The 16,512-nt window shown below is 29.5% G+C and overlaps 1 protein-coding gene across 3 annotated transcripts in view; it reads left to right on the top strand.

Annotated features, from left to right (window-relative positions):
• LOC123272329 (neurogenic locus Notch protein) overlaps positions 1-16,512 on the top strand; it is a 145,594-nt gene that overhangs the window by 101,590 nt on the left and 27,492 nt on the right. For all 3 annotated transcript variants that reach the window (XM_044739010.1, XM_044739011.1, XM_044739012.1), the window contains one exon: positions 2,065-2,247. In XM_044739010.1, the coding sequence (XP_044594945.1) occupies positions 2,065-2,247 (183 nt within the window). The remainder of the gene's footprint in view (positions 1-2,064; positions 2,248-16,512) is intronic.

The following is a 16,512-nucleotide window of genomic DNA, read 5'->3' as shown; positions in this document are numbered from 1 at the left end:
TTCTGAGATAATGAGATGGTGTGGAGTAATAATCGAAATAAAAGACATAGCAAACTATTAATATGAAAATTCTACAGCTGATAGGAGTGATTGATTCGTGGTAGAAAATGAATTATTAATTTAAGTTTGGCTTTTTTTTTCTAGAGACTATTAATCTGGAGAAATTGTGAGATTTTTTTGAGTGATAAAAAAATTAAAAATTCAATTATTGTTGAACAAAATTGAATTAAAAAAATTATTATTATTATTATTGTTATTATTATTATTATTGCATAAATTTTTAATCATCTAAAAAATTTTTAAAAGGAAAAAAAACTCCATTTATGTCGCACAAAATAAAGTTTTTAAAATATAAAGAATAATTTAAAAATTATTGCAAAAAAAAAAATGTAAAATTATTCAAACCAAGATTCGAACACTGGACCATTAGAGTATCTAACCATCAACTATTATTCCTCCTTAACTCTCATTTGATTTAATAAAATCCTTGTTCAATAATTTTTATTATAACAATATTATATGGTAGCATTTTAGCATCTCACGGATGAACCTAATTAAATGTTAAAACGTTATTTCAAGTTTAATAACAACCATAATGACCTCTCGAGCACTTTCGCGACTCTGTTATTATCTAGATTGCATATTTTCTGGTGGATTAAGTTCCTGTAGCACAGGAACAAAAATAAATAACTTTACGAAGAATCTTAAATAAATTAAAATAAATCCCAAAGCGTACAAGAAAATTTGCGTTCATTTACTTTGAATCAATCATTCTTAAATATTTATAATTTACAATAAATAATAATATAAAAAAAATGAAACTAGCGTAGAGCAAGTTTCCCACAAAGGTGCAGGGATAAATATTTTTAAAAATGTTTTTTCATTAACGAAAGAGTAATTGAATCGAATCGAATGGGAAAGTCGATGTTCTGTTATGGGAGTATTATATATAATAGCAATGTAACATAAGGAGAGTTGAGTCGAGTGATAATTAAAAGGCTTATGGACGCGCGCCGCATGATTAATGCGTCCGTATTCTTTATTCTTTAGTACCTACATACTAGCCGATGAGTTTTAATGTGTGTACGGCTTATTGAGGATTGTGTTATGTGGATAACTAAGGGAAGAAGAAGCTTCGGTTGTTTATTTGCTAAATGCATATACATGCTCCAAAGAGCATCACTCCTTGCGTTTATTGGCTACAAATGCGTCCAGTCCTTTTAATTGGCCGTTCCTTTTTCTCAATCGCCTCCGAGCGATATTGAATTATCTTTTAAATATTAATTGATTTTATTCTTTTTTTAAACCGCTAATAAATTTTATTTTGCTTGATAAAAACAAACGTCTATCCGCGACCTGTGATTGATAGATGGCTGACGTGATAATGGCCCCACTTTTGTGAGATAACCAGACAAATTTATTTAATTAGTACAAGATTATTTTTATCCTCGAATTATGTAAGAGTTTGGCATAATCATTTTTTTATTATTGTTAATCATAAATCATAAATAATGTTATTTGAGATTTATCTAGGGCTCAATAAATCAAATTATGTTATTGACGGCAATAATGTAATCATTATTTAAATAAATTTCAATTTCATTTTTTAAAACGAGTTATATAGATCAATAAATAACGAGAAACGATTTGTTAATGCTTGAAATTTGGCTTGAAGTTATTATTCAACATTTTTTTTTAAACTAATAAAATTTTCTTTAAAAAAATTAGATTTAAAAAAAAATAATATTTAATAAATTTAATATTAATATAATAAATAATAATATTTAATAAATTAAAAAAATAATAATATAATAAGATTTAATAAAATATAAAATTAAATTTAAAAAAAAAATAGTAAGATATTTTTAGTCAGAAAAAAAAATAAAATTAATTAAATTTTATTCGTAAAAAATATTTCTTTAGAAAAAAACAATTTAACAAAATATTTTGGAGAAAAAAAAATTTTTCAGTGAAAAAAATAAAGAATTTTTTAATAAAAAAAATATTTAGTAGTGAAAAAAATAAATAATTGAGATAAAAATTTATTATTTTTTGTAATTACAGGTTCTCCTTGCGAGCACGATGGAATCTGCGTGAATACACCGGGTTCTTTTGCCTGCAACTGTACCCAAGGATTCACGGGACCAAGATGTGAAACAAATGTCAACGAGTGCGAGTCTCATCCCTGTCAAAACGACGGTTCCTGTCTCGACGATCCCGGAACATTTCGGTGTGTCTGCATGCCAGGTTAGTTGATCATCATTCTTACCACTTAATTTTTTTTTTTCACTTATCCTTATTTTAATTCTTCTTTGCGAACATAAAAATCCAAATAAACATAAAGATAAAACCCTGCGGCAATAAATAAAAAATACGCCGGAAACTCTGGCGTGAAAAGTCGCGAGGATCGCGCGAGATGTTCCAAGAACGATAGCGTGTCTCGCACGCGCGTATCCTTCTCCTCGTGTCGCCGGTATATTCTTCCAAGATGACAACCCGAGAGATCTGATAATGCCCACCAGAAACAGGGATAACCACCAGATAAAGTAAAACCCACACCGCTCTTAGATTTTTTAATTTCAATCTCCAACAACGCATCGGTGAATTTAATTGTCTTTAATATAATATTATCGATCGGGATTTTCAGATAAATGTCTTCCAATTACTGTTTTATAGTCTTAGAGTTTGTATTTTCATTTTTGTAAACCGCGAATTGAACCCCGAGTCCCGCGGCGAAGCAAATGGTGCGTTAAATGCACTCAATTTATTTGTTTAAGAAGTGAATCGAACGATTTATTTGAGAAACTTTCTGTTCTAAGTTATTATAAATTCAAGCTGAAAAAAATAATAAATATATCAATTAATCTTTTAGAATTAAAATCAGATAATTTTCAAATTTTGTTCATTTAAATTTACTCAAAAAAATTTTTTTAATTTTTTATAACTTCATAATTTTCCAAGTCCATTTTTTTTTTTTTTATTTTATTACATCTGCAATAATTGAATTATTTATAAATTCAATCCCAAAAATTTGACTAAAGACAACGTAAATAGTTTTTAAAAAATAACTTGAGTGTCAAAAAAAATTGGTAAATATTTATTGTTCAATTAACCGAAATAACCGGCTGTGTCAAAAGCCTTAATATTTTGATCGAAGCTAAAAATGAGGAGCAAAAAAGGGAAATATCTAGAGCCGAGTCCTGACAAGTGGAGGAGCTGATTCCCAGGTAAAATATGACGGTGGCTCGCGAAATGTGAGATGAGACAAGAGTCTTTGGACGGGATCCGTTGTCTTTTGAGTCTTGAGTCCTGAGATGAGACGAGAGGTCTTTTTCGTGTCCGGCACAAAGGCTTATCTTGTCCTTACCTCCACACCGTTCTCCATTTCGGTCCTTACCCGCTTTTTCGCTTTCTATCCCGTGATACTTCTTGCCATATATATTTTATACTACTACACAGGTCTATATATATATATAGTATATATTGTGCATTGTAGTTTGTAGTAGACTTTTTTCTTTATTTTTTGGCCTTCTATTCGTTTCTTCCCAACTTTGCCTCTTCCTTTTTATTTCCTTTCCCGTGAAAGGATCCATTGCTTAGCTCTTTTCAGCCTAAATAATAATACTAAGAGCTTCAAGGAATAAAGAGATTGTGCTTCATTATCCGTTTTCCTTCTTTCGCCACTTTTAAAGTTTTTAAATTTTAATTAAAATAATATTTTTGCAAAGATTCAAAAATTTTTTTATAATAATTTTTTTAATAAAAATTTTACTATTATTATTATAATTATTATCGAAATATTTTTGTTAAAAATTGAAAAAATATCAATAATAATAATAATAATAATATAAAATATTTTTTTTTCGAAGTAAGCTTGTTATTAAATAATATCAAATTACCTCGAATGTCTTCATTAATTTAATTCTATCAGGTTAAAAAAGTTATTTGATACCCAGAGAAGATTCAAAATATCTTAATACCGAGTGAGGTTCATATTATACATATATGTATACAATATCAAAGGTTGTAGGTGATATATATGTGTGTAGCAGACATGAATCGGTAGACATGAAAGCCTAATGAAAAACAACCACAAAAAATCAAAATAAATAAATACATATACATAAGAGCGATGCGCGAATAGAAGGTCTTGAGATATTTATTATCAAAGATGTAGATTGCTCCCAGCATTACTCATTCGGCATCGGAATCGACCCATGCCCATGCCCATGCATTGTCCTGTACTTCGGACACACAATATTTTACTAGTTTTTTTGGTTTTTTCATTTCTTTACATTAACAATTCACTCCGCCGACGAATACTTCAATTTTATTTTTATTTTCTTTTCTTCCATAAATTCTTAAAAAATATAAATTACCCAAAAATGAAATAATTAACTAATTAAAGCTATTTAGTAGAAAATTCTTTGCTGTTTATCAATTAAATTAGAAGTAATGCATTATTCTCTTGTATCTAGTCCAAAATTTATCAAGAAATCATGCAGGAGTTACAACGTTCATTAATCGAGGATGTAACAATCTTGAACTTTACATTAATGATAAAAAACGCTGAAGTTGAAGTTAAAGTTAAAGTTGAAGTCGAAGTAAAAGCTACCAGGGAGATAGATGAATGAAAAAGTATTTCACACGATACATATATATGTGATAGTTGCATTTAGCGCGCTGGTGCATCGCTATGTAACTTACTGTAACGCGCAAACTCAATGCACTTCTCCTTCTTTCGCTTACAAAATCCCCACTTTTGCTTCTTCAACTTCGTCTACAATTTATTAATACTTCTAAACCTCATTATAAGACATATTATCACTTAAAAAAGTAAAGTGGATCGAAACTTAACAATAGAAATTTTTAATAAAATTTCTGATATAAAAAAAACTTCAAAAAGATTTTTCAAGGTTCGAAATTTTGAATAATAAATCCGCTAATTTTTTATCCTGAATTTTTTTAGTCGCTCCAATTATAAAAGTAACGCTCTTATTTTATCGCATTGAAAGATTCACACACATTAATAAAAAATAATAATAATAAATAATATATAGAGTTGTGAGAGAAAGAAGTGCTCGTTAGCCCCGGGGAATCCTTACCGGATTAATGGTCGCTTTTGTCTCGTGGTCTGGTTCGAAAGACAAATCAAAGAGTCCACTGAAAGCGATAACTCCTTAGCTCCATAATAATAACAATTTTAAAGAAATCAAGAGTTATTGTCGATCGGTTATTTATATTTTTTGATTTATCGATTTACGAGTGATTATTGGGCTGAAAGATGATCGCGTATCACGCGAATTAGTCGCTTGAAATAGTTTTATTGTGCAGGCCCTGATATAAAATATAGTTTGTGATTTACAATTGCTAAATTTTAGTGAAAATAATTTAAAAAAATTTATTATAATTTTTTTTTGTGATAATTTAAAAAAAAAATTGATTTTTCACAAAAATTAGTCAACTTATAATTATTTTATTTAATAAAAATGAATTTAACAGCAAATTTGTCGCGGCGTAATATTTATAACACAAAAAAAAAAAACGGTAGAACTTTTTAGTGAAGAAAAACAAGTTTATAATTTTTATATTTATTATTATTATACAATAAAATCAAATTCAAGTCACGTAATTCAAATAAAAAAGGCAATATTTTTAGTGTAGTACGATTTTTATCAGCGTGAAACTAGATAGAAGAAAATAAAAATCCTGACGTAATCAGAGTTGACTGAAGGTATGGAGACGGAGCAGGAAATACCGACTAAACCTGAGTGAACGTGACTTGGTGTCCGGTGACTGAGACTGAGACTGAGACCATACCTGATTCTTTACTATTTAGATTTGTTTTATTATAAATGCAAGTAAATAAAATAATTTTTTGGTGTCTTAACGCTGGCAGCCTCGAGAAAAGTTATCGCAATCGGCGGCATCTGAACCAATTTAGCTGACGTGACAAGAAATCTTGCTCTAGTTTTTTATGGGAGATGACATGCGAGAAGTAGACTGATAAATTTTATTTTGTTATTTTGTTTTTTTATTTGTTGTAAGATGAGTAAGAGCAAGAGTAAGGGTAAATAAAGAAGAAGAATATATATAAAAAAGGTAAAAGGACACGCGAGAAGATGAAGGGACAAGAGCTGCACATACAGATTTTAGATAACTCTTAACCAGGAGAAAGAAGTCCAGGCAGGCGTGTACCGAGTGTCGATATAATCTTAGCGAACTCACCGCGAAATGTTATATTTTTACTCCTTAACACACCGACATTCCTCCCTTTTTTATACCATCGGTACCGTTTAAAACATTCGAGACATTAATTACCTCAATTACTTAATTAAGCCAATTAATTAAAGCACTTCTTCATTGAATACATATCTACGGTCAATAATAATAATTTTTAATAATTATAATTGTGGTGCAATGTCAAAGGAAGATGAAGAAATAGAGAATCACAGTTTGCAGTTGTGTGATAATTATTTTTCACAATTATTGAATTAAACATTTAATTAAGAATTTATGAAAAAAATTATTTGTATATATCTAAAAACGATCAATTAATTTAATTGTTTAAAAATAAATGTGTGGTTAATAATTTTAACAGGTTATGGGCTTGTTACACTATAATTAAAATAAATAAAATTTTAATGTTTAAAATAAATATTTTATTACAATTTACTATAAATTAAATTAAAGAAAATTTCTTCAATTAAATTGAGTAAAAATTTTTTCAATACTCACAATTTATCTTTAAATATAAATAGAACAAATTAATGATAATTGCGCATGATAAAAACCTCGGCTCTTTGATTACATTGAATAAAAAAAAATATTGATTGCTTTTTTATATCTTACTTATCAAGAAAGCAATTTTAGACTTACAACTTTATATTTTCAAGTTCAATAGTTTTTAATTCAGAAAAATTATTAATAATATAAATTACTTAGTAGAAAATAATTAATTGTGGATAATATAATTAATTAGCGAATAATAGTCCGAGTGGAAACCAGGATAGCACTCTGCAAAAAAAAATGATTAATATTTTTTAAATAGAGATTTATTAGATGGATATTTTTACTTACCACTCGACCCATCGCATGAATAATTTATTGGTATATCGTTTGGTTCATATTTTGGTACAGGAAACTCCGTCGTAGACTCGCTCAAATTATTGAAACTTTCTAACTCTTTTTCTGATTTGTTGATAAGAAACTCGACTCTAGGATCCGGTTTTTCATTGTTATTTCGCAAAAATTCTCTGAACAACTCTGCTGATATTTTTAACTGCTTTTCCGACAAACTTCGGTGAGTTCGAGCCATTGTAGAAGTAATTAAATATATATAACTAAATAAGACGATTATTGGAATAATTTTAGTCATTTTATTGTTGCTACTTCACTGGTTTCTATAAGACTAACATTTTTTATGGTTTTAATTATCCAATGCAGTTTTTTTTATCTGATTAGATTGATTTATTTTAAACTAGAATATATGTAGTTAGTATTTGATAATAAATTTGGTAGAGTAGAAGTAATAAAAGAGAAATAAAATGATGCTTGAAAAAAATTTTTAGTGAAGAAAATTATTTTATTTTGGTACCAATAAAAAGTTGACAATTTTATTACATTTGATTATTAAAAATATTAGTCACTTTTAAATAAAATTTTTAAATTAATACGTCGAAAAATTAAAATTGAAACTGAAAAAAAAAATTTATAATGATCAATTAATCTAAATATCATTTTCTAATTATAATTACACGGAAAAAAAAATTTCGTTCTGGTAACGTAACTAGAGTTACCACAACTATACACAGTTTACTGTTCGTTGTAGAGTTACAGTAACAAAATGTTATTTAGTTCTGATAACTCAATGTTGTTGAGCTCTTAGAGCTCTACGGGATTGTTCTCAGAGCCAAACGGTATAGTTGGGAGCTGACATATTTCATAATCTTCTAAAATGACAAACAGAATTATTTTGTTACTCATCCATATTATTAAAAATATATGAGGACAATTAAGTTTCCAATTTATTTATTTAAGAAAATAGGTTTTTTTTTGTCAAATTGAATTTCGTTAGAACAGTTTTATATTTATGGTTTTTCAAGGTTCATTTGCAGTGACTGTTAATTTAATTTATTAGTTGAATATATATTGTGATATTATCGGAATACATTAAAAAGACCCCATTTAACACAAAATAAAATTTGTTTTCATTATTTATCTTTTCTTGTGTATATACGGTAGTGATTTTATGTCTAATATTTATTGATATAATTTTGTGACCACCATATTTTTATTTTACAAATAATTTTTATTTGTAATATAAATTCTATTATAATACTATTTTTATTTGTCATATACAATTATTGTTGACAATATAAATTCATTCTGCCACATGTATTTATTAAATTATCAATGCTAAATCGTAAAAAAAAATTATTAAGCTTCCAAAAATTTGTTATAGTCTTAGAACGATCCTGTAGAGTTGTGAGAGGTAAATAACGTTTAGCTCTCAGAGCTCAACGATGTAGAGTTGCAGGAGCCAAACGGTATTGTTACTATAAGAATACGTTAACCTATTGGAACTTTTTACAACTAACTAACTACTATAGAGTTCCTATAGCAAAATTGTTTTCTCCGTGTATTAAAATTTCTCATATATTTACCAAAACTTCTAAAGTATGACAAGGTTTTCTCAACCTTCCCGATCCATGAAATTCTTAGCATGAGATTCATTAATTTGTTCCAAAAACTCAAAGGCATCCATCCTCGATGGCGGAGGTTAAATATCTTCATTATTCTTGTTCATAAAAATTTTTATAATATTTCTGAATTCATATCCCTTTTCTCTCAACTCATATTCGCTAAACCTCAATCTAGATTCAACCATTATACCAAAAACAGCAAGTGATATTACCAAGAATACTGCCACAGTTTTAAACATTTTTAATAAAGTACAATAGAGTTCAAGTTTAAATTTAAACTTTAAATCAATTATAGCTCTTATAATTCAATGACCGCTCTATATATACCTAATAATATAACTATCACTAAATGAAATAAAAAAAACTGCGTAGAACTATCGATTGTTCGCCAGTAAGATAAAACCTTAATTGTAACGATGTAATTAAAGTTATTAACAATATCTTTATCAATAATGACTTTGAAGTCAATGAACTCGAATTTCCAGTTATTCCAAGCAAAATTTTCTCAAAATTTTCTTATAACAAAACTCTGAAATGCCAACGTTAATAATTAAAACTACCTGGGCCAGGAATTAGTCACGCAAGTCTGCATTATTGCAAGTTGTTTGGTACACAAAGGGCGCACAACTCCATCTTAAGAACCTGCTCGCTCAAATTCAAGTTCATTCTATTCCTCAGAGCGTTTTTTTTTTTTTTTTTTTTTTTTCAGGTAAAGGTAAATTTGGTATTTTATGAAACTGGGGAAAATTCCGACTGACCCAAACCAAAAATAACAAGCTTATAAATGCACCAAAATTTACAGCTGTATTTTATTTTTGAATAACACTAGCATCTAAAATCTTTTGTCAAACATTCATAAATAATTCATTTTTATTTGCCGTTATTACCCAGCAATAAATCATTAAATTCTTTGGAGAAAAAAATTACAAAAGTAATAAAATAAAGTAAAAATTAATAGTATAAAGGTCATAGTTTGAAAAATAAAATGAATGAAAAATTGATTCGATTTCAGAGCGTTCGTTAGTATTTATAATTAATAGCTCGGTACTCATTGTATGTATATACCAGTGTGGATTTATTAAAGGGTTTAATAACAGATTAAATGGAGATAAAAATATTAAATGAGCGGCTTCTTTAAAGTAAATCGCGCAATTACTCAATGAAATGAATTTATTATAAAATTCCTTGGAAAATATTCTCCAAGTGTATGTTCAAAATTTGAACACGTGATATAAGTAAAATAAAATTGTGAAAACAATTAAATAAAATATTTAATTCTTTCTTTATTTCACGGCGATTGTTGGATGAAAAAGGAATAAAGAAAATTGAACATGGAGGCGTAGCTGGAAACAAAGAAAATTTTTATCTCAAGTTAAATCCCATTGTCTTTTTCCGTACGTTATATTGCATTCTCTGAATCCAAGTCCGAGTCCAAGGCTTTGGTTACATTACCATCACGTCATCAACTGTTACTAAGCGTTACTAGCCCTCTATTAATGTGTAATATGTAGTATGTGGGTGGTTTAACCATGAACTTGGAGTTGGCTTTAGATTTTTTATTTAATCGCTTCATTATTTTGATTCTGAGAAAGAAATTAACATTTTTTGTAAGGAATTTTTAATCAAAATTAAATATCAGAACTTTTTTTTATAGAAAATTTTATTTCTTATAAAAATATTCTTCAATTTTATTAAAATTTTTATTTTCTATCTAAAACATTGATTTAAAATCAAAAATTGAACCAAATAATTTTTAAACTTTATAAGAATTCAAGAATTTTCTCAAGATTTTTTCCAGCACAAAAACGAATATATTTTAAATATTTTACAATACAATCCTTTGAAGCGCTTATCTCTTAAAACAATCTCGAATTTATTCAAAAAAGATCATTCAAAGCGGAGCGTTTAAATGCAAGCCCCGAAACCGACAGTCCTTTTTAAAAGTTCTGGTAAATTCTTTATACAAAAATATATTTTGTATACATAAATCCAAATAAAATGGTTTCGTTTAATTTAGCGTCCGCCAAAAAAGGATCCCGCAGTAGCCTTTTCAGAAGTAAAGGGACACACTACAAATTTGCGAATTCAATAATGCATGAAGAGAACAACCGTGACTACATTTCAAGATCGATGAATTTACTCAGCGATGCGCCTAAAAAACAAACGTCCTCCATGTTACTTTTTTCAACTCCGCTTAAATCTGAATTATCGTTTAATCGAGTTTAATTAAATCGTTAAAATTTTACCGTAAATTCAAACATTTTAATATTACTTATAATGCACCGACACCGGTGCAATTATTCACCGGACAATTGAGTTATTTAATATTAATAGGGTGTAATTTAAATGACAGTAAACACCGAGATGAAAAATTGAGTCGTACAAATATAAATTATAAATTATAATACATACCTACAGCTCAGTTAATTATTGTAAGCGGTTTTTGTTTAGTTTTTACAATACCAAATATATTTTTACGCACTGCACCTCCTTTCACATTTCTCTTAGCTGTACTTTAGTCATGTGAAAACATAAATCACGCTAAAAATTACCTCAAGTGTTAATGTATTATATTGTAAAGAGAATACGCATAAAAAAAACAACTCAAGGGAGCTTGAGTTTACGGACAAGTATTTTCTCAACTCGATTTCTTATGCAGATCGGTTTCTCACCTTTCACGCCCAGCTCCAACTTCTTTATTTTATTTTCATCCTTTTCATAAATTTTTTTCCTGAAAAAAGTTCACAGAATTCATGATTTGCTTCTTCCGTTCTTTTCGAAAAAAAAAAAATATCTATGCATACAACTTCATTTAAACTTCATCACTTACTCCAAAATTATCGTGGTCCTTTTTCAGAATAAAATTGTCCTTTCATGCCAGTGCAAAAAAATTCAGCACAAACTTGTCTTTAAATAATTTTTCACTCTTAAAATTTAATATTTTAACAACCCAAAGAAAAAAAATGATCCTGAAATTTCAGTTAAATTTTTTCTCGCTCACTTCTTCTTATGCAAATCGTTTTCGCTTTTTTAGTGTGTGTGGTTTCAAGCGCCATTATGCCTTCTCAATTTATATAAAAAAAATATCCATAATAGCATCCGTCTTTTTTATAACGCGGTTACAATTTTTCCATTGACTGCTTCGAAATGAAGCGACCGATACGATAAATTTGATATGTATTAAGTATCATAAATTCGATAACGATACAATTCATATTATATTGCCTTTTTCTTTTTTATTTTGAAAACCTTTAAAGTGGTTTTTTTAAACCCACCAGCATTATTTCACAATCCCTTTTATAACATCCTCGTGGTGTCCACTCGGGATTAGTACAATTGAATTTACGGCTCTCCTGGGATCGTAAAATCGCGACGAAGATAAGGAACGAGAAAGGATGATAAAAAAAGTGTAAAAATAGGGAATATTCTTTTTTCAGTACAAAAAGATTTTAGGATAAGGTTTCATGGCTTTCTTCCGCGTCTACCCTAAGATCGTTGACTTGAAAAACAGTGGGAGTTACTTTTCTGCCGTAAATGTCTACCGGAGATAGTGTTTTCATTTTTAAGTTTCATTTCTGGGGCTTTAAACGTCCCAATAATAATAAAAATATAACCCTTTTATTGCATATATTAACATTAACAAATCTTTTACTAATTTACAACATCGAACAATAAATAAGACATTTTAAGACCGCGTATATTTGAATTTAAATGATGATAAATAACAATAAACCCAATTCACATTTTAACAAATCATTTTCCACTTAGAAATCTTAGAAGTTGTACACCTGTTTTAGGCCCCAGGTAGCTCCATAAAATACCTTGCGCAACCTTTTTAGGACTGTAATATAGTCGAGTGTATTACCACCTACCGGTAAAAAAAAATTATAAATACAGTGTATGCTTATGGATGATGTAATATAACATATATTATATATTTATTATTGGTATATTCATAAAAAAGGTATTCTGCTCAAAAGGAAAACGGAAATGTTTTATGAGAGCTCGTAAAATAGTAGAACGGACACGTTTAATGGTTCACGACTATGCAGATTTTGAACCTTCGATAGTCTTTAAGCTATTAGTTTTATTTTCCATATAATACACTATATTAAACAGCATCAATTTGTATGTTTGTGTGCTCAAATATTCCACGGAATATAAATATAAATATAAATAATATTTCCTGGTCTTGTAAATGATTGATCGAAGAGTTAAAGAAACTTGAGTAATTTTAAAAACAAATTACATGATTTTTAGAATAAAAAAAAGATTCCAAGCAATTTACGTAATTTTTATAACATAATAAAACCGGAAAAAAAGTGCGACATCTGCTGTAACTAAGCTTGTTGATAGAGATAAATTACATTGGAATAATAATAATAATAAGAAAAGAGTAAAAAATCTGACAACTATTTTCCATCAATCTAAATTTTTCTATTCATCTAATTTCCTCTTATCTCCTTACTCTTGTATTATATTATGTATTTCTTATTTCCCTTCGTCACTGGGATTCTGACAACTCTATCTTAACTTTTTGCTCGGTCTGTTTGCTCGACGCTTCATACTGTAGATAAAACAATTTGTCTTGCGATGAATAAATACAAAGCTAAACGAAAAAAGTTCTCAAAAGTAATCATTTAATAAAAAGAGACGATTTGCGCAACCAATTGCTATTTCACGTGCTTTAGTGTCGGGTGTCAGTCGCCTCAGGAAACTTTAGATGGAGATGAATAGTTGCTATTTTTTTAAACTATTACTTTTATTATTATTACTCTGCTTTCATTATAAAAACATTATTACTTGCGGCTTATTTAGTATCGGTTTTTTTTTTTAAATTATTTATTTATTCACTTTAATTATTATCTCAATCTCTAATTTTGAATAATAAAAGTTCATTATTTTAATTAAAGTCCTATTAAATGCGTAGTAGTCAAAATTCTTTGACTAAAAATTTCCAGGTTCGAATCCCGACTGGTAATTTTAATTTTTCAAACCATTATTTTTTTTTTATTTATATTTTTTTTCAAAATTTCTAACACTAAAAATAACAATTTAATAATTAATTTTTTTTAAACAAATTTTTTATCCCAATTTTATTTTATCGAAACAAAAACTTGATACAATAAAGAAATAAAATTAATAATAATTTCTCCTGTAAGACATTTATTAAAAATGACTGAAGGACTGATGGACTCCTTAAGAATAAAAAAGAGAGTAAAAGAGATAGAGAGTAGACACTTCAGGTTTACTTCTCTTCACAAGACGATTAAGGCCACCGGAGTTGAAACGCGATCCTGGGTTGCAGATCCGCAACAACCAGAGACCAGAGTACCACAGCATCATCAGGATCATTGGTCTTACACCCGCGCAACTGGCATTTCCTGGCTGAGAATTATAACTCCCAGCTTATAGATATATATTCATCCTTATTCTTATTTATACCCACCTTCCTCTTTATTTCTCCTTTTTATTTCGCCCTCCGGAATAAATATAACCGTAAGATAGACTCGCTTGATAATCCTAGATCAACGGTATCTCTTACTCACACTTACAACACACTCTCAATAAAAAATACTAAATCCAAGGAAATTTATTAACTCCGAAGAAGTACTAACGAAAAATCGGTACAAAAACACCGAATGAAAGCATACAAGGTGCCTGGAGATAACGAACTTAGATTTAAGCTCTTCTCTTTGTTTATTACCTATTTTCATTCAACATTGTATCTCACCGTTTCCTTTATATATTTACCGAGTCCGAGGCTCGGAGCCAACCCTGTGGACTTTTAATGAGCCACCGCTGCGGGTATTCCCGATAAAATCGACGCGAGCATTGTTACCGGCGTCGTCGCGATTGCTCGTGCAAGGTCGAATTATCCACGCTTTTTTCTTCACCTCTATTCATACATTATTCCTCATATTATTTTTATTTCCTCGGTTCCGAATTTCCAAATAATTTTATTTTATAAACAAAAAAAAAATCTAAAATATTTCCAATGAATTTTTGAGAATTTTAAGTTTCTAAAATAGCGAAAAAACTATTTTAGTTATTATAAAATAAAGTAGAAAATATAAATCTATTCTTAAAAACAACTGAACCCTTTTATAGAACAATAATTATTATTTAAAGTTTTATAATTTCACAAAATTGTAATTACATTCCCGAATCCTATATTATACTACTGTTTTGTCGCTAGACTTTTCTTAGGGTACTAAAGTGGGGATGCGCATCGACAGTTGCGCAGTAATAGGCCAGTTTTTCGTAATATACATTTTTAAATTTCATTAGTAGTAGCTACAAGTCCTTTAATTTGATCATAACTATTTAAATAAATCGGTCGAGTATGAATTATTTATAATTAAAATCATCCTTACTTTCACTTTGAAATAAAAAAGAAAATTTAGCCCTTATTTCAACTTTCCAAGTGCTCATACAAATCCTTAAAAAAACAAAATCCAAATCTCTTCTCATGGCTCGCGATTAAAACTCTGAAGAGCATCAATGTCCATCTAAAGCTCTGCCCGTTGCATATATTCACGTTACAACTAACACTATTGTAAATCGTATATCGTATATCGTATAGTTATAGAGATCCGAATAATGATGAGATGCCGCTTTAGAAGTCGGCGGAGCGCGTAAAAGGCCTGCCTAAGAGAAGAGGTATCTTGTGCCCCATAACGGACAAGAATATCGCGGATCCTCGGTATACAGATACAAATACAGATGGTATCGTCCTCCTTAGAGCACAAAATTCCAGCTCCAGCTCCGGTGAATCGCAATACATACACATACTCATTTTTATTTCCGAACATAATCCTACGTCGGTAGGTTGAGTAAAGATAAAGTCTACGTCTACGCTAAGGAATATAATGATAAGATGGCGGACGGACGCAAGATGGCGGGCAGCTGGACGCTCTGACTCAATTGGATTGATAAAATCCCCATCGAGATTATTGATATCGTTTGTTAACATTTAAAGGTTTAATAAAACAAAAATGTTTATTTTATTTTATCTTTTTTACATTTTAGTGATCGCTATCGGAAATTTTTGTTATTTTTAAGAAAATATAAAGGAAAGATTGAAGATGTATGGCAACAGATGAGATGAACTGGCAAAACGTGAATGATTGTGTGTATGTGTGTGTATAAAATATATAAAGGACTTGAAGTAAACATTAACGAACGGAAAAGAAAGAACGGTGGGAGAACACGAAGAAGACTCGTGATGTCCTGAGGCTACCACTTCAACTCTGAGATGTACAACACGCCCATACCGATCGCGGGTATACAGCCTTACTTCTTCCATCTTCCATTTGGTTGTTGATGTTTGCCTCAGCTCTTTTCTTCTCTCCTCTTTCTTCGGTCTCTTTCACCTCACTTTAGTCATTTTATTTAGCGTTTTTTTACTCTTCTTCCTCTTTTATACTCAGGGCACTTCAGATTGGGCATGTTGAGCACTCTAACCGGGGATTATTCATTGAATTTATTTCCACGGATCGTGGGCCCCGCCGGGTGAGACGTGGAAAATTTATCTCTTTCGCCCCCGCGTCACGATTCGGCGTAATCGATATACGCCGATTCCCCTTCCTCTTAGTAGGCTACAGTCTAATATAATGTATTTGTAAGATCGGTGAGAACGCTCACTTTACTCTTTTAGCTGTAGGTGTGCAACGGATCGCGTGGATTTAAATTGTATTACTGACAATTGTCTTTTTTTTCTTCTTGATTTATCGGCAGGAGATCGGTTGCGATTTTTGACTCGAGGAGTCGAGATAGGACAAAATTACTAAGGATCATTTTGTAG

Source organism: Cotesia glomerata, linkage group LG10 (genome assembly GCF_020080835.1).
Source record: "Cotesia glomerata isolate CgM1 linkage group LG10, MPM_Cglom_v2.3, whole genome shotgun sequence".
In the NCBI taxonomy this organism is placed as follows: Eukaryota; Metazoa; Arthropoda; class Insecta; order Hymenoptera; family Braconidae; genus Cotesia; species Cotesia glomerata.
Note: the sequence above shows the minus strand (reverse complement) of the source record. Positions and strands in the feature narration are given on the sequence as shown.